The following is a 25,637-nucleotide window of genomic DNA, read 5'->3' on the forward strand; positions in this document are numbered from 1 at the left end:
CTTTGTTTTTGCTTTTTGGGAATCTCATTCATCACCCCCACAAACAAATAAAGCCAACCCTTTGAACATGTCAAGCTCACTCCTCTCTCTCTCTGTAAATTAATGCATATAATAATTCAAAGAGAGAAACGTAGTTGAAGAATGGGAGCTTTTTTGTTTATTAAGAAGCAAAAGCACTAACTTTTCTGTCTTCTTTTTTTTTATTTGTTCGAGTTGCCAGAGTTTGGTTGTGATGGCTATGTACTGTTATGTTTCCCGCCAGGGTCAGATGGACCATCATTATTTCTTGTATTGGAAACATACCTTACTTCTCTTCGCCATACTTGAAAAGGCGTTAGCTTTGTATCTCTGCCAAAAATTTGACCGTTAGGTTAGGAGCTAGAAATGTGAGAGGGACGTATAGATATATGCATTAATCATGCATATTTGTGGACCCAATTGGTAAAGGTGTGTAGGGTACACGATTCTCTCTATCTTTACACACATTATTGATTTTTTTTTTTGGATTTGATGATAAGAAATATTTCCGAGATGATTCGGTGCCCTTTTTTTCTCTCCAAATAATCTTAAAGACGGCTATATATATATATATATATATATATATATATATATATATAAACGCAGAAAATCAAAGAAATTATCGTACCTCCTTTAACTACTAGCCATCTCTTTAAGATTACAAATACTCTTGTATTATAATATTTAATTATTCACCTCCAAAAATCTCAGTTCTTTTTATATAAGAACAGTTGAAGAAAAAGTGATTTCACTATCAAGAAATTGAATGAGACACGTAAAGCAAGAAAGAAAGATGAGAAGGAGATATCAATAGGATTGGCTGGGTTGAATATAAATGGGAAAAAAGAAGAAGATAAATTCTGCTTAAAGTATACATGTCGCTTTTTTCCTGTGATTTTCTTTTTTGCTCTAATATGGTTTGCTCCTACTGTTTTCTGCCTTTATGTCTCCATGTGCATCCATATGCTTGCTCTACAGACAAGGACAAGTCAATTCACATTCATTTCCTAAATGCTTGTTTGCTTGCAGGAAGATGCTTGCTTCACTCATGCCGGTACCCATTAACCAGAACTGAACTCTGGAAGGACAAGATTCTTATTACCGTGCATGCAGAGTGTTTTATTGCTTTCCATTTTTTCCTACAACTTCCGCTCGAAGGTTTTGATACAGCTAATGCAAACATTTGTACTTTCTTGTTACCCTCTTGTAGTTAAAATCTAAATGGGCATGAAAATTGCTTTGCTGATATACATCCAAGAGGTTGCCATATAAGATTTGGGAGGCTCGTGACTTGCTATCCCGTTTGAAAGACAATAAATATGATGGCTTTAGTAAGGGTGGGCCTAATTGCAGAAGTTTTTGGATACATGCTTCCTTCTTTAACTTATGATAGTGGTTAAGAGAGTTGTTGAGTGACTCACTGTCATTAAATAAGCAAAATTCTATTCTCGTGATCAAACTTAGAGGCTTCGGCTACCACCAGCAAAGTTGGATGGCTAGAATAGACTCTTTGGATTCTAGGTTAATAATAATAGCATGTAATTAGGCATATACTAAGCTTCAAGAGCTTTAAAGGCCCAAACATCTGCATAGGCTTCGAGGCTTCGGCTACCATCAGCACAGTTGGATGGCTAGCATAGACTCTTTGGATTCTAGGTTAATAATAGCATGTAATTAGGCATATACTAAGCTTCAAGAGCTTTAAAGGCCCAAAAATCTGCACAGGCTTCGTAGCCCAAATGACAAATCTCAAGAATTTCAGATGGAGGGCAGTCAAGCAAGTTAAGGCCCTACACTATCTAAACCTAGGAATAAGCTTAGCATTTAGCACTCCGAAGAAAGGAATATTAAAACTATGGATGTTATTGGTTTTGGGTTTCAGCTCTTGACATTTAACTCTTTTAACCTTATCCAGATTTATTATAGGAAATTGCATAATATAAGATGTATATAATTAGGAAGGGTTAATAGGTTTACTCTTGTGTTGTAATCTCTACATTAATTATTATAAACTGCTCTACATCTATAAATAGTAGAGGTTAACTAATTAGTTAAACCTCTTATTATTCTCAATTTGATATCAGAATCTTAAACATGTTAATTTTTTTTTTCTTATCTCCAATGGACTCTACTCTTGTTGCTCCAGCTGCCATTAACCACCCTTAACCTTCTTCTTCTTCACCATCGGTGCAGACCTCTGTTTCTTCCTTTCTTTTGGACTTATCTATTATTATTGTCGTGCCTACTGCTACTACCATGACTACTACTGCCATGAAGGCTTCTATTGCGACAATTGTTCCTCTTTCTAACACTCAACATGTTATCTCTTTGAAGCTTACAAACATCAATTATCTTTATTGGTGAATGCAGATTAAGCTCTATTTTCTTGGACAAGGTGTTTCTCAATTTGTTGAAGGCGCTTTTTTGTGTCCTCCTCCTCATATGGTTACTACTGATGACTCTTCTCTTCAGGTTAATCCCTTATTTCTTCGTTGGATACAACAAGATCAACTTATTTTGAGTGCACCCATTTCTTCTCTTTCAATGGATGTACTGTATCTTGTTGTTGATTGCCAAACATCGCACTATGTTTGGCATACTATTGAGTAAGCACATGCTTCTCCATCCAATTCTCATATTATACAACTTCATGACTCCTTTCAAGATCTTCATCAAGGTGATGATTTGGTTACCATTTATCTGCAACAAGTAAAGGAATTATTTGATGAATTAACAGCAGCTGGCCGATCAATTTTGTTTGTAGATGTCAATTTGTATGTGTTTTGTGGACTTCGAGGAGAGTTCAAGGAATTAGTGACTAGCCTCTCGACAAGGACATATCATCTTTCATATGTAGACCTTCACAATCATCTTCTTACTCATGAGTTTCTTCATAAGAGCTCTTTTCAATTTATTGGTGCTGCTGTCACTGCTTCTTTACTGCCCATGCTGGCTCAACCATCATCAGCCTTTGTTGCACAACGCTAGCCCTCTGGTTCTTTTAACAACAACTTCATTTCTAATCGTGGTAGGGGGCATTATTATGGTGGTTTGCGACACAACAACAACCGTAACAACAACCACTCAGGGTATGATTACCGTGGGTTCAATGGTTCTTCCAATAACGACTGAAGGTAAGGTAATTTGCAACAAAACAAAAGGAATAAAGACACCCAACAATGGTCTAGTACACGCCCTTTTGGGCAGAATGTCAGGTGCTAGCTTTGCCATTCCTTTGGTCATTCAGCGCCTCAATGCTCTCAACTTCACAGCTATGGACAACAACCTAATGCCAATCTTCCTCTCAACAATGTCTCCTTGATGAACTCTGTGGATTGGTTTCTGGATACTAAGATGAATCAACACATTACTCCTGATCTTGTAATTTTAACTAGGTCTGAACTCTATTTTGGTAATGATCACTTGCATGTTGGTAATGGTAAGAGCCTTTCCATATCTAATATTGGGTATATTATGTTACATACTCCAAAACACACTTTTACCTTATCTAATGTTCTTCATGTACCTCATATTACCAAGCCATTGCTTTTTGTTCAGAAATTTTATTAATAATGTCCATTTTGAATTTCATGAGTCTATGTTTTATGTTAAAGATCTCAACATCAAGACAGTGCTCCTTTCTAGTCAGAGTAATGATGGTTTATATGTTATGTCCGAGTGTTCCTCCACCTCAATTTCTCAGGCTTATTGGTCTCTTTACGCATATGCTTTTATTGATATTTGGCATTTACCAAGTGGCCCCAAAATTGTCATCATCTTGATGAGCTGTATAAAAAGCTAGTAGGTTTGAGAATCTCTATGCTAATCAAAGAACAAATATTTTGTTTTTTCCAACACAAGAAAAATATGCATAGATAATTAAGGCCATGATTTAATGTATATGTATTTAATTTAAAGGTTTGGTAGCTCGATAGAAATTGATCTAAGAATTCTCTGGTTTCCTTTCTTTAAACCTCCACCTAGCTAGCTACCTCACTCCTTTGCAACAAGAATTTCAGATTGTATATGTTTTTGCAGTTAAAAAAGTTTTTGAATTTTTTTTTAAATTAAAATTAATTTTTTTATATATTTTTTGGATCGTTTTAATACGTTGATATCAAAAATAAATTTTAAAAAATAAAAAATATAATATTTTAATTCTATTTTTTTATATAAATAATAAGTTATATGTTATTTTTTAAAATATATATAAAACAATTTCGCACCATCACTAACTCTTTGGATAACTAATTAATTCGACAGATATATGCATGATTCGACAAATGATGGTAATTAATTCTTGCTTTATTTGTCGTATTTCTCCCTTAATTTGCAGCTTTGAAATTCATGGTTGCTGCATTGTTCGGAGCTGTGCTACGAACTAGAGATCATATGGCCATCTCGATTTGCTATCCTGTGGCTATAAATATTCCTTTTCATTTCAGCTATGCTTGAAAACGTATAAATATATCCACCGTTCGTGCCAGTTTGCAAGAAAAAGATTGTTGTCACTTGTCTCTTTCCATGGCAGCTCAAAGCTTGTGCACCAGTAATTTTTTTTTTTTTTCAGTTTATGTCTTAGCTAGCTTTTAATATTTCATTGTCAAAAAAGGGATGGCAGAATCATCAGCTCCGATGCATAATTGACTTAGATCCTGTTTGGTAATGTGGCAGCGATAAAAAACAAATATTAAAAATCAGTGTTTGGTTATTGTAAACCACACTTTTTTTCACATGAATCCCACCTAAAAACTGAGGTCGAAACTCAGTTTATGAGAAGTAAGTTTTATCTGCTTCTCCTACATTCTTTTCCTGCTCTTGCCTGCGTTCTTCTCTTATGGAGAGTGAACTCTCCACTGTTCACTTAAGTGAACAGTGGAGAATGAATTTAATTCACTCTCCACTATTCACTGTTCCTCCACTGTTCACGTGAACAGTAGAGATCGGACCCGGTTCAAAGCTATAAAAATACATTGAACCAGGTCCGATCCAGTAAAAAAAAATATATTTTTAATTGTGTTTTATTCGAAAAACTAGTGTATTACATTATTCAATAACACTATATAAATTAGAAGGAGATCGCTTGATGATGTAATATTTGTAGAATTTGATCGCAATCCTAATTTTATTTATGATAATATTTTACCTGATGTTGTTGCGTACTTATGAAACCAATGCAACTGTAATCCTTGTCGGATGTATTTCATACGTGATGGAATTGTAGATAGTTTAATAGAACAATAAAAAAATATTTTATATTAAGTATTATTCATTTCATAATGTAATAGCAGTAGTTAAATATATAATATTTAAATTAAAAACTATTAATATTAATATATATATATATATATATATATTTTAAATTATTTTATAACCTCAATTTGAAAAGCATTATTAACCAAACACATTAAACTACTTTTTGTTCGACCTCAATTTCAACCACAGTTTTAACCAAACATCTATTTTTTCAAACCAACCTCAACTAAAAATACTTTTTATAAAACAATTTTTTTCAAACCACAATCACAACAGCTATCGCAATACCAAACACACTCTTAGTACAGGTCCATATCTATGAAAGCAATTGGCGTGTTCAGTTAAAATTGCTTTTCAATATTGCATTCTAGTAATTTTTTTACCATTAAATGCATTTAATATTAAAAAGTAATTTTAATTGCAAAGTCAATAAAATTTATTCTAAACAACGTTTAAAAATTTAAGCAATTTAACTTAGTTAATTTTTTTCTAATAAATTAAAGTAATAGTTACAACATTCAAGTTAACTCATTTGTTTTTTATTCTAGTCCGTAACAACAATTATATATTGAAAGAAACTATAAAGGACATATATATCTTCTCAAAACAATTCAATAAACATAAACAGAAATCAATAATATAATTTTAAATTAAAGATAAATAAATACTTGAATATAAAAAAATTACAGTGATAACGATACTTCTCACAACTTAATAACTTAATAATGGAGATATTATCTATTCTTCTTGAACTGATATTAGAAATTAGTTGCTCATCACCTCTGAAAATTCCAGCATTAAAGATAATTTCTCTCCAAATTTCAGCAACAAAAAAAAACCCCATCGTCCAGTTGCTATTCCCCTGTTTTTTTTATCTTAGTAGTTTGTTTTCATAATTAGAAAAAGGCTAAAGATGCTAAAGATAAGGAGGTTAAAGGTCGTAGAAAACAATCCTTCTAATCGCCTTGGATTCCTTCCCAGGATAGACCTCCTTGCGCATAATTTTCCAGCAGGATCAATGGCAATTCTGCACTTTAGAAAGGCATATACAATTGTTTGTTTGAGTTCTAAATTGATTACAGTTATGACTTATTTTCTTGATAAAAAATGGGTAAATTAACTACTAAAAACTAGTGGCTCTTTTTTTTAAAAACAATTGTGTATTTATTTTTCACAAATGAATATCTAGACACACAAGTGTTGAATCATAGCAGGCCTGTTTTGGGCCATGTCTAGACCCAGTTTAGTTGGGTCGAGTATTGGCCTAACCCCTTTTGTGGGTCGTGTCTCGGCCTAGTTTATATGAGTCGAGTCCTGACCCAGCTTCTGTTTTGGGTTGGTCCCGACCCGGTTTAAATGGGTCAAGTCTCGGCCAAGCTTTTGTTTTGCGCCGAGTCTCGACCCACTTCCTCGTGGGTCTGGACTAACAAGTAGCAAACACAATAATACCTTAGATTTTATCAGATAATCAAACAATACAGTTTATCTTTAGTAGGGTATATTTAGGGTGCTAATAACTTCACTTTACGTAACTAGTTTCTGTATCTGATCTCTAAAATCAGTTAGGAATTCTAATGATTAAAATATTAGATGACGACACCTTTTATCTCTATATTGATAAAAAACAAGGAATGATTGTCTCCTATATTTTCCCGATTATCAGGAAACTAATATGAGAGAGTGAACGTTTACCCAACGCCGCACTTTTGAGTTCAATGAGGAAGTCAAGGAGTAAGCATATCTCTTAATTAACCCCAAATTATTTTCTAAGATTAAATCACACAAGGTAGTTGGCATTGGCATGTGATAATCAATTCCAGCATCTAATTTCGCTTCAATCTCGTGCTTGAATTTCTCTATAAATACCACAAGGTAGCAACACTTGCACTCACAGGCTCCCCTTGAAAGCACGAAGCTTTAAGCCATTTGAGTTAATATACTTTTGTCTTGATACTGTATCTTACTAAGCCCTAGCTATCACCATATTGGGTACGTAGAGATGTCCTCTCATGTTTCAGCTGCTCCAAACTCAATCCGAAAGGCCATACCAGATGTCACTCGACGCTCTGCAAATTTCCGTCCGAGCATCTGGGGTGATTATTTTGCTTGCCACACTTTCAACTCCATGGTAAATTTAATATATGTGCGTATATAATTCTCTATGATCGATATATAGTATCCAATTTATTCTCCATCATGGTAATACAACTCCTTAATTTGTCCATCGAACAACGAATACTAAGGTTAGTTTTCTAATTGCTTGTCTTCTATCTATAGATTGCAGGGTTTATCTATGTCAATATGCATATCAACTCCCTTACAAATTAGTATTATGATACTTGTGCAATTTAATTTTCTTCACAGTTTGATGATCATTTTGAGCAAGAGTTTATTAGGCTGAAGGAGGAGGTGAAGGAAATGCTATATGCTACTACCAACAAGCTTTCGCAGCAACTGAACTTTATCGATGTAATCCAACGTTTGGGAGTGTCTTACCTCTTTGAAAGTGAAATTGATGAAATGTTGCGTGACTTGTACTATCAAGGTAGTGGTGGCGCCTATGTCCATGATCATGACCTTCAAATGGTTGCTCTTCGATTTCGATTACTTAGACAGCAAGGGCACTACGTTTCATGTGGTACATACCGCTTCTCCCGAGATAACTTCTAATTTTTCTCCTTTTTGTCCATTAAATCTCTTGAAAATCAAAATTTTCCATATTTTTTCACAAATGAGGAACGAAATGATGAAAGTGATCATATGGTGCATATATATATATACATACATAGATGTCTTCAAGAAGTTCAAGGATACTGAAGGGAACTATAAGGTTTGCCTAGCAAATGATATTCAAGGAATGCTAAGCTTGTATGAAGCTATACACCTCAGGGTTCACAGAGAAGATATTCTAGAGGATGCACTTACCTTTGCTACCACTCATCTCAAATCAATAACAACAGACATGTGCCCTCCTCCACTTTTGGTAAAGCTAAGACATGCCTTAGATCAACCCATCCACAAGGACCTACCATGGCTAGGAGCAAAGCATTACATCTCTATCTATGAGCAAGAAGCTTCACATAGTGAGGTTCTGCTCAAATTTGCAAAGCTAAATTTCAACTTCCTCCAAAATATGCACCAAAAGGAACTTGCAGATATGACAATGTAAGTTTTTTGAATGTTAGGTCTCTAATTAGTTATTATATAATAACTATAAATTTATTATATTGAATTTAATTAACTACAAGTATTTTATTTTTTAATTTTTATTTGTTTTTGCCATTTAGGTGGTGGAAAAAAGTGGACCTTTCAAAGAAGCTTCCATTTGCAAGAGACAGATTAGTAGAATGCTACTTCTGGATATTGGGAGTGTGCTTTGAGCCTCAATACTCTTTCGCTAGAATAATTATGACTAAAGTAATTGCCATGACATCAGTGATGGATGATGTATATGACGTATATGGTACAATGGAAGAACTTGTACTCTTCACAGATGCAATTGAGAGGTTTGGTTCACAGAACTAGCTAGTATACATGAAGTTATCAATTAATTAATTAATATACATGAAATCATACTAGTATACATGAATTTCTTTGAACGGTATTCACAATAGGATATGAAATTTATTGATTAATTATAATTACTAATATCTTTCAGGTGGGATATCAGCAACATCGATCATCTCCCAGAATATATGAAGTTTTTTTACAAACAACTCTTAGATGTTTACAAAGAAATTGAGACGGAGTTGGCCGCGCAAGGAAGATCATACAGGGTTGACTATGCGAAAGAAGCAGTACGTATACTGTCAAGTCAACTCTTAACTAGTTTAAAACTTATTGGAAAAACTTATTATAAATTAATTCACTGGAAAAAACTTTGAATTTTAGAAGCAATCAGAAATTGTTTGCATAATTGATCTATAGCAACCTCCTCTTCTTCTTCTTTTCCACCTTATGGTGACATTTCAATCAATGGAAATTGTCTTAAAGGCATTGAAAAATATATATACATAATAAACTTTTTATAGTCAATTTTATCATAGTAGTATTCTTCTTGTATGTTTCAGATGAAGAAACAAGTTCAAGCCTATTTTGTTGAAGCAAGATGGCTCCATGAAAATTACATGCCAACAATGGATGAGTACATGCGCATCTCATTGATTTCCTCTGGCTATCCCTTGCTCACATGCATATCTTTTGTTGGGATGGGAGATATTGTAACAAAAGATGCCTTTGAATGGCTAAACAAGGATCCTAAGATTGTTAAAGCTGCGTCCCTCATAGCCAGACTCATGGATGACATTGTATCCCACAAGGTTGTGTGTTCTGTGCTTTCTTTCTAATATATTGGATCGATCTCCGACTAATTTCTATTGAATCCAACTCTTTGCAGTTTGAACAAGAGAGAGGTCATGTTGCCTCAGCAGTAGAGTGCTACATGAACCAGCATGAAGTTTCAGAGGAGCAAGCATATGATGAGCTACGCAGGCAAGTTGTGGAAGCATGGAAAGACATCAACGAAGAGTTGCTAATCGGGCCTGAAGACCATGTGCCGATACCCCTCCTCACTCGTGTTCTCAACCTTGCCCGAGTGATGGATGTCATGTACAAAGATGGAGATGGGTACACAAATGCCAAAGGAAAAGTGAGAAATTACATTACTTCATTGCTCATTGAGCCAGTGCAGTTAGCTACTCCGAGCTTATTAGCTTCATAGACAACACTGTTAAAGTGTAATTTGTAATTTTAAGTGTCGTTAATTGTTAGGTTTAATGAGTCAAAGCTCCTTCTATTGAGGGAGGAAGTTTATGGGCTCCTAGTTTTCATTAAATTAGTTTCTGTTATTTAAATATCATACCTATAAGGCTATAGTTTGTGCTATCTGATCTTATATTTCAATAGTGTTTGGAAATATAACAGTAGTTATGATTTAAAAATATTTTGAACCTATTTGTTAAAGTGTTATCTCATCTTATATCTTAATTTATGATAGGCTGCATGGAAGATTGAAATACATGATTATTAACACCTATTTGTTTTCATTTTTTAAAAGTGTTTTAAAAACCGTAAGTGATTTACTATAGCCCTTGATATATAAGTTTTTATTCATTGAAGCAATGTAAATATGTTTTTTATCCTTGACAAAAAAAAATTAATTTAGCCTATCATCAGGGTTAGATTTGTTTTTCTAGATGATACATTAATTAGTTATTGCAAAATTGATTGGAGATATCAAGACACCTTTTTCTACAAGCAATAAAATAATTATTTTGCACTTAAAAGCAAAAAAAGTTAAGTATTTGGTGAGGGGCTATTTTGCCCTTCCACGGTGGAATTTAGAGCTATAAGCAGTGTTATTAAGCCCGGTCTGGCGGGTCAACTCGGGACCCGATCGACCCGGTGGCTGGACCGGTCCGGATTTACTAAAAGACCGGCCGAGACAACTGCCCGGCCAAACCCGAGCGACCCAGCGGGTCTACCATGACGCTGGCGACCCAGGCGAACCCGGACGAGAACCGGTTTTTTTTATTATTTTTTTCAAATGTGGGATTTGAAACCCATTAGTATATATACTCTATGTTCCTAAGAAAAAAATCATGTTTTTTCAATGTGGGATAAAAAACCTTTTGGTTTAAATACTTCAACTTAAAAGGATAACATAATATTTTTTTAATGTGAGATTTGAAGCTCTTTTGTATATATACTATATGTTCCCATGAAAAAAGTTATATTTTTTTAATGTAGGATTTGAAACCTATTAGTATATATACTCTGTTCCCAAGAAAAAAGTTATGTTTTTTTAATGTGGGATAAATTTTTTTTTAAAATATTCTTTTAAACTTTATTGTTTACAATATGTATAACTTATATTTACATGGGTTTTTTCATATGAAATATTAAAACTTTAATTTTTTTTAATTTTTTCAGGTTGATCCGGGTTGACCCATGAAACCCGGGACCCGGCCCCTTGCCGGGTTAACCCCCGAGCCGAGTTTAATAACTATGGTTGTAAGTCATCCTCTTTTTAGCGGTATAGTGCATGCTCACGGAGAAGGTCTGATTGGGTTACGGTGGAGTTTTTTTCTTTCTTCTCTCTTTTTTAATCGATTTGTTTTCCATGAGGTTATCCCGATCTTATAACTCAGGTCGTGAATTTAACTAGTTAACTCGAGTCATTTTTTTAATTCCTTTTCTAATTGATCTTTTTTTTAATTTCATCTCTCAACATTGGTTTAATTGAAAATTAGGTTTTATAATTTATTTTAATTTATTTTATGGTGTTATCATAATCTTATAATCTGAGTCACGGATTTAACATGTTAACCCGGGTTGACCCAAGTCAATCTAATATGTTGTTATCTTAATATTAAAAGAAAATATTATTTTGAATTCTTTTTAGTCAAATTATATTTTTACGAGTTGTAATGACTATTTGTGGACTCATATATTCAACCGGGTTATATCGAGTCAAGCCTCACACGATATAAATTTTTTTCTATTAGAAAAAAAACTGGCAACATTTGAACATTTCTTTTATATTCAAGAAAAATTTGACCTAACTCACAAGATAGCGTGGGTCAATAATCTGAAAACATAATTAATAACATCATAAAATAAACTAAAAGGGAAAGGGATAGGAATAGTATATTTTCAGTAGCAATAAACTTAAATCCATTATGGATTGTCATAGTGGATTTATGATTTTTCCCTTAAAAAAAAAACAATTAGATTTATTTTTTATTTTGATTTTTATCATTAATTTTTTAATTGATCTTCTTGTATTATTGATTTTTTTTTTCAATTTCATCCTTCAATGTTTGACTTGTTAGGGATTGAGTTTTGAAGTTTTTTTGTATGTACTTTTAGTCTAATAACTCGGGTCACAGATTTAAAAAGTTAATATAGATTGATATTCTTCTTTTTGTTTATTTTCTCTTTTGATTTTATTGTTCGACATTGTTTTTTTTTAAATCGACTTTGTGATTTACTTCAGTTTCTTCTCTATCAAGTTATCCCAATATCATGACCTGAGTCGCAGGTTAACCTGGATTGACTTGATCTTTATTACTTGAATTACATGTTTATTATGTTACCTAGGGTTGACTCAAATTATTTTTTTATCTGATATTGTTCTTCCAAAGTTTTTTCTTTCCAAGATGTCATGATTACTTTTTTTTTTCTTTTTACATTTTATCTGCTTACTATTATTTTTTATTATTTAATTAAAATAAAATAAACTTATTACACTTGGTCTAGTCTATAACCTGAATTATTAATTTTTCTTCTTTCATTAAAACATGATTATGATGTCCATATATCTTTTTTAATGGTAAGGACCCATGACGTAGAACGGTATAATTTAAAGGTTTAGTAGCTTGATAGAAATTGATCTAAGAATTCTCTCTTTTGGTTTCCTTTCCTTAAACCTCCGCCTAGCTAGCTACCTCACTCCTTTGCAACCAGAATTTTAGATTGGGTATATACTTCAGGTCAAAAAAAATTTTAAAAAAATTTAAAATTAATTTTTTTTATGTTTTTTGGACCGTTCAAAAATAAATTTTAAAAAATAAAAAAATATATTAGTTTAATATATTTTCAAATAAAAAATACTTTAAAAAATAATCAACATTACCGAATACCAACATAAAACCGAAATACACATAAAAAAAACTTGATACAAGGTCAATGAAATGGTGGGCACTACACTATTTCGAGTTTGTTTGATATTGTGGTATCAATTACAGTTCAAAGTGATTTTATTTAGAAATATATCAAAATAATATTTTTTTATTTTTTTTAAATTATTTTTAATATCAACACATCAAAACAATTTAAATATATATAAAAAAACTTTTAAAAATACGATTTACGCTCCTTAATGTCATGTTACCTCAACAATTATACTTTCGAGTATATAAAGGAAGAGCTAAGGTTACCTGCCCTACATACAATCATGATTCATGACCCAAAAAAAAGAGGTAGGCGACCACTCACCATATCTCATTGTCTAATTTATCAAAGGGAACAGATTGGGTTGTTTAGGTGCTTAATTGCCTTATAATTAGACTATTTAAGATGAACTTTGTAATATAAAATATTTATTTTCTAGATTTCCACTCAATTTTATTCAACTTTCTTAATCATGAATAGAACCTGCTCGGCTGCACAGTCTCCATTCTGCATAGCTTTCCAGCAGGATCAATGTCAATTCTGCATTTTAAAAAGCTTATACAATTGTTTGTTTGAGTTCTAAATTCATTACAGTTAAGATTAATTTTCATAAAAGTTTGATTTTCAAGAAGCGTACTTGTTGGGAAAAACAGCTGCAAACCCTGAATGTAACTAGTCTTATTTTTTAAAAGGATATGAGAATATCTAGATAAAAAAAAAAAAACACAAGTTTTGAATCATAGCAAGCTATTAAAATTTAAAAATAATATTAAATTTAATGTTCTTGACGAAGATCCCACCAAATATTTTATTATCATGATAATCACTGATTAGCAGAATGAATTAAATCTAAATTATTTTGAATATATATCCTTGTGTTATTTTTATTTTTAAATGTATTTATAATAAAGTGAATGGGAAAATAGAAGGGCGCATACATACATATATACATATTGTTAAAATAAATATTAAACAATGTACTTCAACCTACAATATTTTAAATATTTAGATTAACTGATTAAACTAGATTTACCTCTTCCATCCAATGAAATCAAGTTATCCCACAAAGGGAAAATAAAAGCTATCATAGCGTGACACAAGGTATGAAGTTTGAACCCGGTGGACAAGAATCAAAAGCAAGATTTTAATTATTGGAGACTAATATGAAATCAAGTGAACATTGGAGGAGTGATTTGTAATTCGTCCAAAAAAGCCGTAAATCCATTTGAAGCTTATGGGGTATGTAGACTATGTACCTTCCAACTACAATCATCTCATCTCCCTCTCTCTATTTTTTACTTTTTTGTTTTTTTCTTCTTCTGATATCTAAACCATAAATGGCAGTGTCCACCGCCTTATCCATAGCCGGTGCAGGTGCCGGAACTCGCTTCTCCGGTGATTTTCAGCAGCTGGGGCGTGTTGAAACTAGGCTTTCTCAAAAACCCAGAAAGCATTCTGGCTGGTTATGCCTGTATAGGCACCAATTACCTCATTATTACAAGTGCTTTTGGCAAGAATCCAGAACCGAGAAATTGAGTTTCAAGCAAATTTTAGCTCTTCGTAAAGATTCTGATGACGGCTTTCTCTCGGTATGGTGTTTCATTTCTTTTTGGCTTTTGTTTGATGTACTGTTACTGTTGGAAACTGTAGAATGTGAAAACTGAAGTTTATGATCTTTTGTTGTTTTGTACTTTGGTTTGTTTTGTTTTGTTTTGGTTAACTTGATCATGATATTTTTTATTTGGGTGCTTGTAAAATTGAAGAAAGTTTTAGAAAGTTTTAGACTTTGTATTTGAATCACATGTTCTATTGTAGTTTTGTTGTCATATGTACTACTTGACCTGTGTTTTGTGTCATTCCTGAAATTCCCAATTCTTGTCGCGAGAGTCTATTAGATACCATCAAACAAATTGTTCAAGTTGGGAAAGTTTTGAAATTCTACACTTTCTTGCCGATTCTATTGACTTGCTTGATGTGGGAATGTATGAAGAAGCTTGGCAATGAGATTTAATGAGTAAAAGAATTGTGCTTTTGAACTTCTTTATGAAGTAGATTTTATTTTTGTGTTGACTTTTGTGAAGAGACCACGCTGAGTTTGAGTGGTTGTCTCCTCCTTCATTTTGGAAGAAATGGTTGCTCTTTTTGTCTCATGTCTTACCTCTGGTTGTAAGCCTAAGAATCTCATAATTTCCTTTAAATGATTCTTTTGAATTTTGGGAGAAGCTATCGGAAATCTAATTTGCACTTTTATAGTCAAAATAGTTGATATGTGCTCATTCAAGACTTTAGTCCAAGCATGATCCAGCATCTCATCTAATGTTTTGCTACTTGAGAGCACATGACTCTTTAATTTGTAATCAATCCCTCACAACTCACATTTGATTTTGTTCTTCCTTTACAAATATGCTATACCTTAACCATACTTGTGCATATAGAAGAGTCCACAAAGTGGATGAATTTGTCAGTTACCAATTTAAACATAGAAAATCTGTATCTCCACATTGTGCTGCCGGTGAGATTCACATTCGTTTGGTGATTCGCAGTTTGTCTGAGAGATTCCAGTTCTGCTGTTTCCTTTAAATGTGATGAACCCTGGTTAGATTCTAGAAATGGTTGCTCTCTTATTCTTAGTTATCTGCCCTTGTTAATGTCATAAACCTGTGGGGCTGGTTTTATGTGGTTACTGTATTTTCATGTCACTATATTATTTTCAGTTTTTATGCATGGTATTTGGCTTTTTAATAGCCAAACTCTAGGGTAATGATATATTGCTTACCAGTAATTTGAGGATGACTGTTCTATGTAAAACACATTCCAGCATAAATAAAACTAGAGAGGTGAAAAATAAATCTACTGTTATTTTCTTCATTGAATCTAGTGCGTGGGGTTTCTTTTCTTTCTTTCTTTCAATTTTTTTTCCCTGTTGAATGCCGGAGCCCTTCCTCAAGTTTTGTAATTTTGATTAGTCAGAATGAGATCTAGCACCATGTTTTTGCTTCTGTTGTTTCCATTCTTCTTGTGTTTATAGTTAAGGCATTCTACATTACAAGCATAAGATGCCAGACAAAGTGAGAGATTTCAGCTTCTTATTGGAGTCCAAAGGAATTGATATTCATTAGGTTAGGGAATTCTTACTATCACTAGAAATTGAATTGTTTACATGGTCATGGATACTGAAAGAAATTCTTTCTCATTTTGTTTTGATTACATGCTACTGTAGTGATGGCTGGAATTGGAAGATTGTTATGATTAATGCATAATTATCTATCTGCTTATTGGATGTTAGGGTGAGTGCTTCCAATACCTTTGAGGCAGTGTTCCTGACATGATTGGTATCTTTGCAGAATGTAGAAGATACAGATGAGATGTTTGATGACTTGTTCAATAAATATGGAAAAGTAGTCTTTAGGAGCAATGACAATAAACCTCCTACCGCAGAGGTTGATGATGATGCTGAAAGCTTGTCATGTAAGTTCATAACACTCATATTTAAAATCATGGTTATTGCCTATGTTTTACGTAAATATAGTAATTATCTGTCTGCACCTAGTTTTCCAGCTACGCATGTGCATTTTGGCTGATATCAGGTATCTTATTCTTGGATATCTAATTTTGTACTATTGTGCTGTATTGTCCTAGTTCTGATTACAATTATTGTAATGATGTTAGTTTGTTCAGCGCTGTTAAAGGACCCTTGTTGTTGCTTTTACTTTGCTATCATATCATTTAATTACATCATTGTTCCATTAAAATATTAAAATATTTCTTGCCATCTTTGACATGGTACATTGCTCCAAACCAACGCTGTTCTGTTTTTTTCACAAGTGCTGCTAACAGGCATTCTTTATGTGCTTGAAGGTACTTTAATGCGGGCAATCATGTTTTTAAGAAATTTGAAAATGAAAAGTTGTTTTTATGCTTAGAAAACGATTTCATTATAACAAGACATGCATGTCTTTCAACTTCTGCCAAGTTTTGGCTGAGTTGGTGTCATTCAGCTAGTTGTGATGTCTTTCAGTTCTCTTTGGACTTTCATGTTTTTTGTTCTTTTATCCTTTTTGTAAATGATTTGTGTGCTTCTGAAGTTCACTGGGTTCTTTTCTGAACAAGACACATATTGCAGTTATGCACACAGGCCTAGGTAATCTACATATAATCCTTCCATTTTTATGTAGTACACCTCTGATTGACAATGTCCTGCTTCTTTTCTTCTGTTCTAGTTGCTGTTGAAATGGCCAAGGTTGCAAGTGATGTTAAGGCTTCAGATATAAGGGTCCTCTTCGTAAAGCCTCTTGTGTACTGGACTAGATTTTTTATCATTGCAACAGCATTTTCACGTCCTCAGATTGACGCTATCAAGTATTAACTTCTATTCATGTCTTTTATCTTTTTACATCTGGTTGATATAAGATTAAAGATGTCAATATTTGGAGCAATTCCTCAGATGATGTTATCTCCCCTTGTAGTTCCAGAATGAGGGATCTTGCTGAAAAGAAGTATGGAAAAGTTCCATCTGGGGACACAAAACCCAACTCATGGACCCTGTTGGACTTCGGTGAGTTCTTGAATGACAATCCCAGTGGCTTCTTTTTATATGAAATTAACTCAACAAAGGAACAAACTAAAAAAAAAATGAGTTTCACGGTTAACATAGCCATATCCTCAATTTGCGTACAAAATTGAAAAATTGAAGAGGTTGTCGTGTGCTGGTCAACTGATTCCAGTGGCTCTTTATTTTTTCCTGAAATTTTAGTATTTAGGGTACTTCTGGTATTGGTAATCCAGAGTCTTTTCTTCTCTTGATAGATTTTTGGCTGGTGGTTGGGCTTGTGTATTTTCACAATGAGAAATTTCTTGTTGTTCATTGATGTAATTTAACTTGTATGTTGTTCCAGGTGATGTAGTAATCCACATATTTCTTCCTCCGCAGAGAGCGTTCTACAACTTGGAAGAATTCTATGGTAATGCAACACCAATTGAGCTTCCTTTTGAGAACCAACCTCCATTTGGCAGATGAAATAAGTTTTGCTCAAGGATCTGATTGCTTTTAACCATCCCCACATGGCTGTGGTGTTTGGTTGGCAAACGAGGCAAATTTCACCTCTGCCTGTTTGTGCTTTGCTTGATAGACATGCAGAGGCTGATGGGTGGAATAGAAACTTCTGCGAGCAGTCCTTGTTGAAGACATTCTTTCACAAATTTGTAATGGAGTAGGAGGGGGGCGGTGTCGACATCCTTCAAGTATCTCTTTTGGTTTCCGTTGCTGCAGAGTGTACTCAAAGCAGTATATGTGAAAGCCATGTGGTATGGATAACATGAAAAAATGAACGTATTGCCAACCATAATAGCAGTTTTTATTCTTCAAGGAAGCTTCTTTCCTCCTCATTCCCAATGAGTTTTAATGTTTATCGAGGACAAATAAAATGAAGGATACCAAACAAAGGTTTCCTTGGAATTTAAACATTCACAGGATTCCTGAACAAATGCAGAAACAGAAAGTTTAGCTTTCAGCTGATTAAAAGAACGACATTGAATTGTATGACAGTGATTGTTTAGTTATATTCGTATAGAAACATTACAAGGACCAGTAAGTATACATCTGATTTCAACTCTCTACTGGTAATGTGTACGGATCCGAACCAACTACTAACGTGGCTAAGTAGATCTCAACACAACACTACCACGATCTTATCAATTTAGACACAGAACGATCCAAGCCAAAGTAACCTGTGTTTCACATATCCTCAGTGATTGTAGCTCAAATGCTCTCTTCTCATACAGTTTTGGAGAACCACTGTAGCGTCAAAACCTGAATGAAGACTGGTTAAATGGTCCATACAAGACAACTATAGAGATCATCCAAGTCAGTCTCAGTCATGAGCTGATCAATGGTTGCCACCTATTTAAAACAGTTGAAACTGATTCCTGCAAACACAGAATGAAGACATGTCTTTAAGAGACAGCATAAACACGTGTGTTGTATAAGAACATTCCTCCCTCTCTACAATGTTCGCAAGTATATAACATACAAAATTTATGTGCATGCATGTGGATTCGTGCATGCACATGCAGCCTTGCTTATGTTTAAGCCTAGAACGACATCTACTATGAACCATAGAGGGTTAATTAGATATAAGAGGAGAATTACAATTACAGCTGGACGTATGCTGACTGCCTTGTCCAGGGTCTGTGAAACTCAACTCCATATCGTGAGTAGCACCAGGCTCGTAAGCTTCAAGAAAACTAATCTTTGCCTTATTTGGTAAATCATGGGGATGAACAAATGGCACTCCAGGAGGCCATCCAATCTCCATTCTTATGTTTGCACATGGGCTATCTAGGGCATGAATGTGATTCTCACACTCTTTCAGGTTGCAGAATCTTAACTTGATACCCTTTTTATCAGCAATGTCCTGAACTCTTTCTTTCAGAACCCTCTGGGCCTCAAGCCTTAGCCTCTTTGAAGGTGGTAGAGGTTTGCATCTTGAATTATTCTTCCTCCTCCTCATCAAGGGCTTCGCAGATCCTGTACCAGCATGTCATCGATCCAAGGACCTGCTGTTAAAAACTACTCACTAAGGACTATTTGAACAAAAAAAGGAAGGTGAACATCCAAAATGAAGATGAGCCAACAAACAGAAATGGACAGAACATATTATCAGGACCAGCCACAAAAAACCTTTATTGACCAAACAGTGGGATGCTGATTTCAAAAACTCTACATTTGTCAAATGGCATTTACTTTCTTCTTATCCCAAAGAAAACAAAAAATTGATGCAGGACTGAGCTCACAACAGAAAACGAATAACTATGCAACACAACAGAAGAAAGCAATTAAAAATCACAATTATTGCTCCACCAATCGATGCTATTCTAAGAAACTACACAATTCCTAAGCAGAAAGTTTTGTCCACACCATAAGAAGAGCCTAACTAAATCAGAAAGACAAGGGTAGCATGCCATCCACAGCATAAGGTTTGTGCAATAAATTTCTAGTGCATTTTAACAAATATACTAATTTGCTAGTTGAAAACCCAAAACAGGAACATTATGGGAGTGCTGCATACCATCTTGCGCTGTAGGGAAACTGAAACTCTGGAAATTATGTCTGTTAAAGAGCTGGTCGGTAGGATGAGATCTCTGCATGAAATCATCCACTGGTATTGGTAGCTGAAATTGAGCTTCAACACCATGACCAGCTGCTCTCATCTCTGAACAATTGAGACTGGTCATGGATTTTGGCATAAGTTTAAAAGCCAAAGAACAGCGTCCATACATGCTACCCTGCATGCTATTAAACTCTGTTCTGAGCAGTGCTGGGTTGACATAGCCTGCAGTTGCCTGGTAGAGGGCAAGACCAGGGTATACAATGGCTTCTTGAGGACCAAGATCAACATCCACAGGAACCCACCGACCATGAAGGTCTCTTATGTGTAAACCTGGCTTATCTGACTTGACAAGAGATATTAGGCTTTTATCCACTTGGTTCTCATGGTCTGGATACATAACCAGCTGCCCGTCCTCATGGGCTGTTAAATTATGATGTTGTGTGCCCTGAAAAGATGGCCTTGCATGACAACAAACAGATAACACAGAAGATGATATTTCCCTGTTTCTCAAGGGAACATTATCAAGTATTTCAGTGAATGGAGAGCTACGCAAATTCAAATAGAAGCTGATGGCATCCAGTATATCCCTAGCTGCCTTTCCAAGCAGGCAAAAGATGTCAGGCAAACCTCCTGGAGGAATTTCCATTGTATTGTTGGGCTCTATAGGAGTGAGTCCAGGTCTATAATCATATGTTTCCTGCCATAGCTGAGGATCCATGTAGTAACCTGATGTCTTGCACCATTCGCGAGAATCATTAGTGTGAATCATATCTGGAGCTGGAAATGATGATCGTTGATGGAAATACAAGCGAGCAGAATCCAAACCAGATCTTAAGAGAGCCCCGTCACTTGATGAAAACTGAATGATGGCGGCAGAATATTGAACAAGCGATTGTGACAAAGTTGTTACTGATAGTTTGTAAGATTCAGAAGGAAGGCCTTCAGAGGGAACTAGATCGCTAAGCTTCACACGACCCAAAGGTGGCAGGCCATTGCCTGCCATGAAACTGTCACTGTGATGGTTGCCTGCGCTTAAACAGAACCAAAGCACCCTATGAACAGCAGAAGTGAACTACAGCATCAGTCACAATCCAAAAACTGTTAGCCATCATGTAAATAATCAAAACTTGTTTCAGTTTCCTTGAACTTAGAAACTTATTCATTTAAAATGGTCATCTAATCTCAAATGAAAAGACATGTTACAGGGAATTTTGCAGATAATAACAAGAATGCAGACATCTACAGGTCTTATGAAGGGCACTTTGGTTTTTCCACATGAATCAACTGTGGCATGCCATTCATACTTGTATTTCCAGTTTTTTCAGCAGAAAATAACACTAATTTGTCAAATGATTCATTTATCTTCCTAAATGAAACAATATAACAAAAATAAACTACAGAAAATGAAATAGTAATGACGATAAAATATGCTTTTACAGAACAGTAAGCTTTTCAAAGCCCACATCATTCAAACAACATCCTCTAAGTTTTGTATCAACAATTTCAGCTCATACCCACTTCCTAAAATCACATTTTCTCTTGCAAAAACCACCTCTTGAGTTCCCAATTATCAAGACCCAGTTCCTACTCCTAGCTCTAAAACCTAAAAAACTCATCTTTCGTAGTGAAATCAAAAATTAACTTCCCATAAATAAACTGCCCTTTGAACATCAGCTATGAAATAGCCCTTTAATGCATATCCTGACCCAAAAAAAATAACAATCTTCTCTGTTTTTCTATCAAAATGACCATCCTTATTTCCATTTATCAATAAAAAGCAACAATCCAGACTAAAACTAACTTCAAAATCAGAACTTTTTAGCATAAACTTTGTCCACAACTTCACGAAGTGGAGAGAAAGAAGCCACCTTTTTCCAAAGAAACTAAAGACGTTGGCTTGAACAATCAAATGCCAAATTGGGTTAATTCTGGATTAGGGTTTTGCAGAGGAGACAGAAAGGACTTGGTGGGTCAGGAGTTAAAGACAGGAAATGAAAGAGCCCTTTCGCTTTGTTCAGTTGAGGAACTGAAGGGTAAGAAATTAAGACATTAGGATGACAACTTGGTAAATATTGCTGGATTTGTTTTGGTTGATCTGGCTGTGACTGTAAGATAAAGCTGTTAAAAAATGTTTGCTGATGTTTATGTATTAGCCAGAAAGAGAAAATAATATAAAATAAAATAAAAAATATGATTTCATTTATTAAAAATGTGGATGGAAATTTAATTTTTGAGGTATTTTAAAATGTTTTCTTATAAATTTAGTGATATCAAAAGGTGCAAAAAACAATAAATTTTAAAGTGTTTTAAGAATAATTATTAATATTTACTTTATTAAGAAGATAGATATAAAGAGAAGAAAAACAACATGTAGAAAATAAAAAAAATATATATTTATTGTGCCACCCATCTAGGAAGATTATTCTTAGATATTTATTCATAAGCAAAAGAGAAGGATATAAAGATAAATTTAGCTATAACTCATTAATGTTGACTAGAGAATGCTAAGAGAAAAACAAATATTAAATAAATCTAAGATTGCACTTCTTGAGTATTATTTTTGTCCGTCTCCTTTTTTTTTTTTTTTTTTACGAGGATAGTCATTTTTAGTTCGATTTAATTTTTATTAAAAAAAATAATCAAACTGAAATTTAAAAAAAAAACCGAAACTTGTTCAAACCGACCGGTTTCGGTTCAGTTCAGTTCAGTTTTTTAGAACAGGTTTTTTTGTTTGGGTTTGGTTCGATTAGGTTTTTTCGGTTTCAAGCTTATAAAACCGAAACCGAACCAAACCGATTAGTTTTTTCAAAGTTTTAATCGGTTTAATCGTTTTTTTTCACGGTTCGGTTTTTTCGGTTATTTGTTTTTCGGTTTTCTCGGTTTAATCAATTTTTTTATTTTTTTGCTCACCCCTACCCTTTTATATATATATTTTATAATTATATTTAATTTAAAAATTATTTTTATTTTTATTTTTATTGATATCCACTATTATCCATAATTTTTCTATCTCCTATCAAACGTACATAACACTTCATCCTTCAACTTTTTTTTATATATCTTTAACACTCCAAACTTTTCACTACAAATCAAACACAACTTTACATAAGAGAAGAAAATACAGTTCAAAATATATTTAGAATACTTACTCCTCTTAAGGAGGCAGGCGCCTGATCTGATTTGAGCTCTGTCATGGTGAAGATGGGAGACATGGAACCACCAACTGGTTCTCAAGGGAAGACATGAAGGTTTTGCAATGTTGTTACAAATTAATTAGTCTTTTATCTTTCTCTTTATCGAGTTTTTTTTTTTTGTAATTGAACTTGTGTGTGTTCTTATAGTTCTTGATTGCAAAGCTCTTGCTTATTATCTTTTGTATTATTAAGGAGGAAAATTAACGCGGGACAATAAATAATAAAATTAAAGCAAGAACAGAAAGAAGCTTTAGAAAAGAAAGAAGCTGAAGAAAAGAAGAAAGGAGATTGGAGATATGCAAAGTCTGTAAATTTTTATTAATCATCAAAAGTGTCTCTCAATATGACAGAAGAACATATAAATAGTAAACTCTAAATTATCCCGTTATTGGGCTTGGCCCATTAAATCAAACTGTTTAACATAAATAATAAAATAACAATGAGCAGGCCCAAATGGGCTTAATAAATAAAATAACAATGAAATATGCCCAAATGGGCTTAGTCTCCCAACCAAAGCGTGACAGGCTGGGGCATCCTACGTCGTCTCCGTCCATATACCCGTGTAGTTTTGTGGTGTGGGTTTGGTGTCCCCACCAAAAATGCACTCGAAGAGGACAAGTTTTAGCTAACGATGCCACTTTAGTTGGTGACGATTTCGCCTTGGACAAAAACATCTTACTAGTTTACTAGATTTGTAGCATGTTGTCCGCGGGCTGGGAAAAAAAATTCAAAGTAAAAATAAATGTTTAGGAAAAAAAATATAAGATTTGAATTATTGGCTCAATAAATAATTTAAATAATATGAACAATAATAAATAAAGAACAGAAAAAATAACAATAAAAACAAGGTTAAAAAAACTCGATTTAAGCCAGCATAGATTCTTAAATAACTTGATAATAAAGGGAAAAATTAAAAAAACAACAAAAAAAAACTCCAATTAAACCAAGCGAACTCGCAAACTTTGTGATCATGGAAATAAGATTGAGATAATCTTATAGAAAAAACAAGGGGAAAAAAGTTTGAAAACTAATTCCTAATAAATCAAATGAGAACATGATAACTTCACAGAAAAAAAAGGTTAAGTTCAATCTCTAGCAAATAGAACATTGAAGGATGAAAATTAAAGAAAAAAATAATAATTTAAAAACGTCAAAAAAACTCTATCCGAGTCCACTCAGGTCAAGATGCAAAATCTTTATCCAGTCGTGATACAAGGGTAAACATGTTAGAAAGCAAATTGAATAATATCATGAAACTCAATTATCAAACAACTTAATGTTGAAGGATAAAAATGAAAAAAAATAATTTAAAAAGGAAATGAAAAAAAAATATGAGTCAACCTAGGTTAACTCACAAACGTCACGACCATGGAAATGGTGAAATCCTTGAACCAGGTTCCTTCAACAAGTTTAATTCCTAACTAATTTAATTATGAATGATGAAATCATAAAAAAAATATTAATTTAGAAAACTTGTCAAAGAAAAAAAATAGCAATAAAAAGAATGAAGATTAAATTTTATAGGAAAAAAACTCATAAAGGATGAAATCATTAAAAAAAAAATATAATCGGGATAACCTAATAAAAAGAAAATAAAAAAAAATAATTTTCAATTAAAAAAATTAAATTGATTTAAAACAATTGAAGTTGTGGGCATCAAATTTGAACACAAGACAAGTGTTGAGCTCCTTTTTTCCTTCAAACATTAGGGACTGAATTACATGAAAGAGATTTAGCCCCTATTTTTTTTTTTGGTCTCTCAGTTTTTTTTTCAATTTGATCCTTTAATATTATTTTTTTAAAATTGTACTTCGTAGTTTTTTTTTTTTTTTGCCTAAATATGGATATCCCACAATGTCAAGCAAAAATTCCAACACTCATTTTATGCTTGATTTTGCAAAAAATAAAAAATTATTGATCTAAAATAATTAAGGGTTAAGGGATGAAATTTTAAAAACAAACAATTCCAAGTATTGAAAAAGATGGGCAGATCAATTTGGTTGACTCGTGCAACGAACAAATTAGCTTGTAGAAAGAGGTCGTCGCCCTTTGGTAGCGCATGCACCTCTTCTGATGGCTCCAAAACACCATTAACAATTGTATTTGAACTGTCACGGTGAGATCTTTCTGGTGGTTGGCAACGTGCTCACAGTGGAGCGATAATGAGGCTCATGTGACATTTTCTTTCTTCTCCTCTCTCTTTTCTCTTTCCACTCCACATAATCTGCAATGTTTTGTCAAAGTTGAAAGGTGTCATGTGATTTTGTTTTGGCATGAAGTCTAATTCTTATTTTTATGATTGCTATTTGTTTTGTTTTGCATTATTTTTTTAATTGTTTTTTTTTTAATTTCATCCCTCAACATTTTGTTTCATTTATTTTTTATA

General features: G+C 33.6%; 3 protein-coding genes across 6 annotated transcripts; 2 read left to right on the forward strand and 1 right to left on the reverse strand.

Moving 5' to 3' along the window:
* Positions 1-6,967: 6,967 nt before the first annotated feature.
* On the forward strand, positions 6,968-10,158 carry LOC7454979 ((-)-germacrene D synthase). Of its 2 annotated transcripts, none has more exons than XM_024581020.2 (7): positions 6,968-7,417; positions 7,639-7,912; positions 8,064-8,439; positions 8,562-8,780; positions 8,933-9,071; positions 9,345-9,593; positions 9,671-10,158. In XM_024581020.2, the coding sequence occupies exons 1-7, from the start codon at positions 7,274-7,276 to the stop codon at positions 9,992-9,994; spliced, it is 1,725 nt and encodes a 574-aa protein (XP_024436788.2). In that variant the 5' UTR covers positions 6,968-7,273; the 3' UTR covers positions 9,995-10,158. The 2 variants fall into 2 exon arrangements, with proteins under 2 accessions (XP_024436788.2, XP_002317018.4); XM_002316982.4 differs by having other exon boundaries at positions 6,973-7,402.
* Positions 10,159-14,195: 4,037 nt separating this feature from the next.
* LOC7488105 (protein Iojap, chloroplastic) lies at positions 14,196-18,544 on the forward strand. 2 transcript variants are annotated; one of them, XM_024581119.2, is made up of 5 exons: positions 14,196-14,537; positions 16,293-16,416; positions 17,169-17,307; positions 17,415-17,503; positions 17,879-18,544. In XM_024581119.2, exons 1-5 carry the CDS (start codon positions 14,286-14,288, stop codon positions 17,911-17,913), a joined length of 639 nt encoding a protein of 212 aa, XP_024436887.2. In that variant the 5' UTR covers positions 14,196-14,285; the 3' UTR covers positions 17,914-18,544. The 2 variants fall into 2 exon arrangements, with proteins under 2 accessions (XP_024436887.2, XP_002317019.4); XM_002316983.4 differs by having other exon boundaries at positions 14,197-14,537; positions 17,844-18,313.
* Positions 18,437-22,158, reverse strand: LOC7489046 (uncharacterized). Of its 2 annotated transcripts, XM_024581118.2 has the most exons (4): positions 21,926-22,157; positions 20,016-21,109; positions 19,097-19,474; positions 18,437-18,873 (listed from the first exon to the last, which is right to left on the reverse strand). In XM_024581118.2, coding segments are annotated over exons 2-4 (1,425 nt in total). In that variant the 5' UTR covers positions 21,061-21,109; positions 21,926-22,157; the 3' UTR covers positions 18,437-18,871. The 2 variants fall into 2 exon arrangements, with proteins under 2 accessions (XP_024436886.1, XP_002317617.2); XM_002317581.4 differs by lacking the exon at positions 18,437-18,873 and having other exon boundaries at positions 18,900-19,474; positions 21,926-22,158.
* Between the last annotated feature and the right edge of the window lie 3,479 nt (positions 22,159-25,637).

This window comes from Populus trichocarpa, chromosome 11, assembly GCF_000002775.5.
Source record: "Populus trichocarpa isolate Nisqually-1 chromosome 11, P.trichocarpa_v4.1, whole genome shotgun sequence".
Lineage (NCBI taxonomy): Eukaryota > Viridiplantae > Streptophyta > Magnoliopsida > Malpighiales > Salicaceae > Populus > Populus trichocarpa.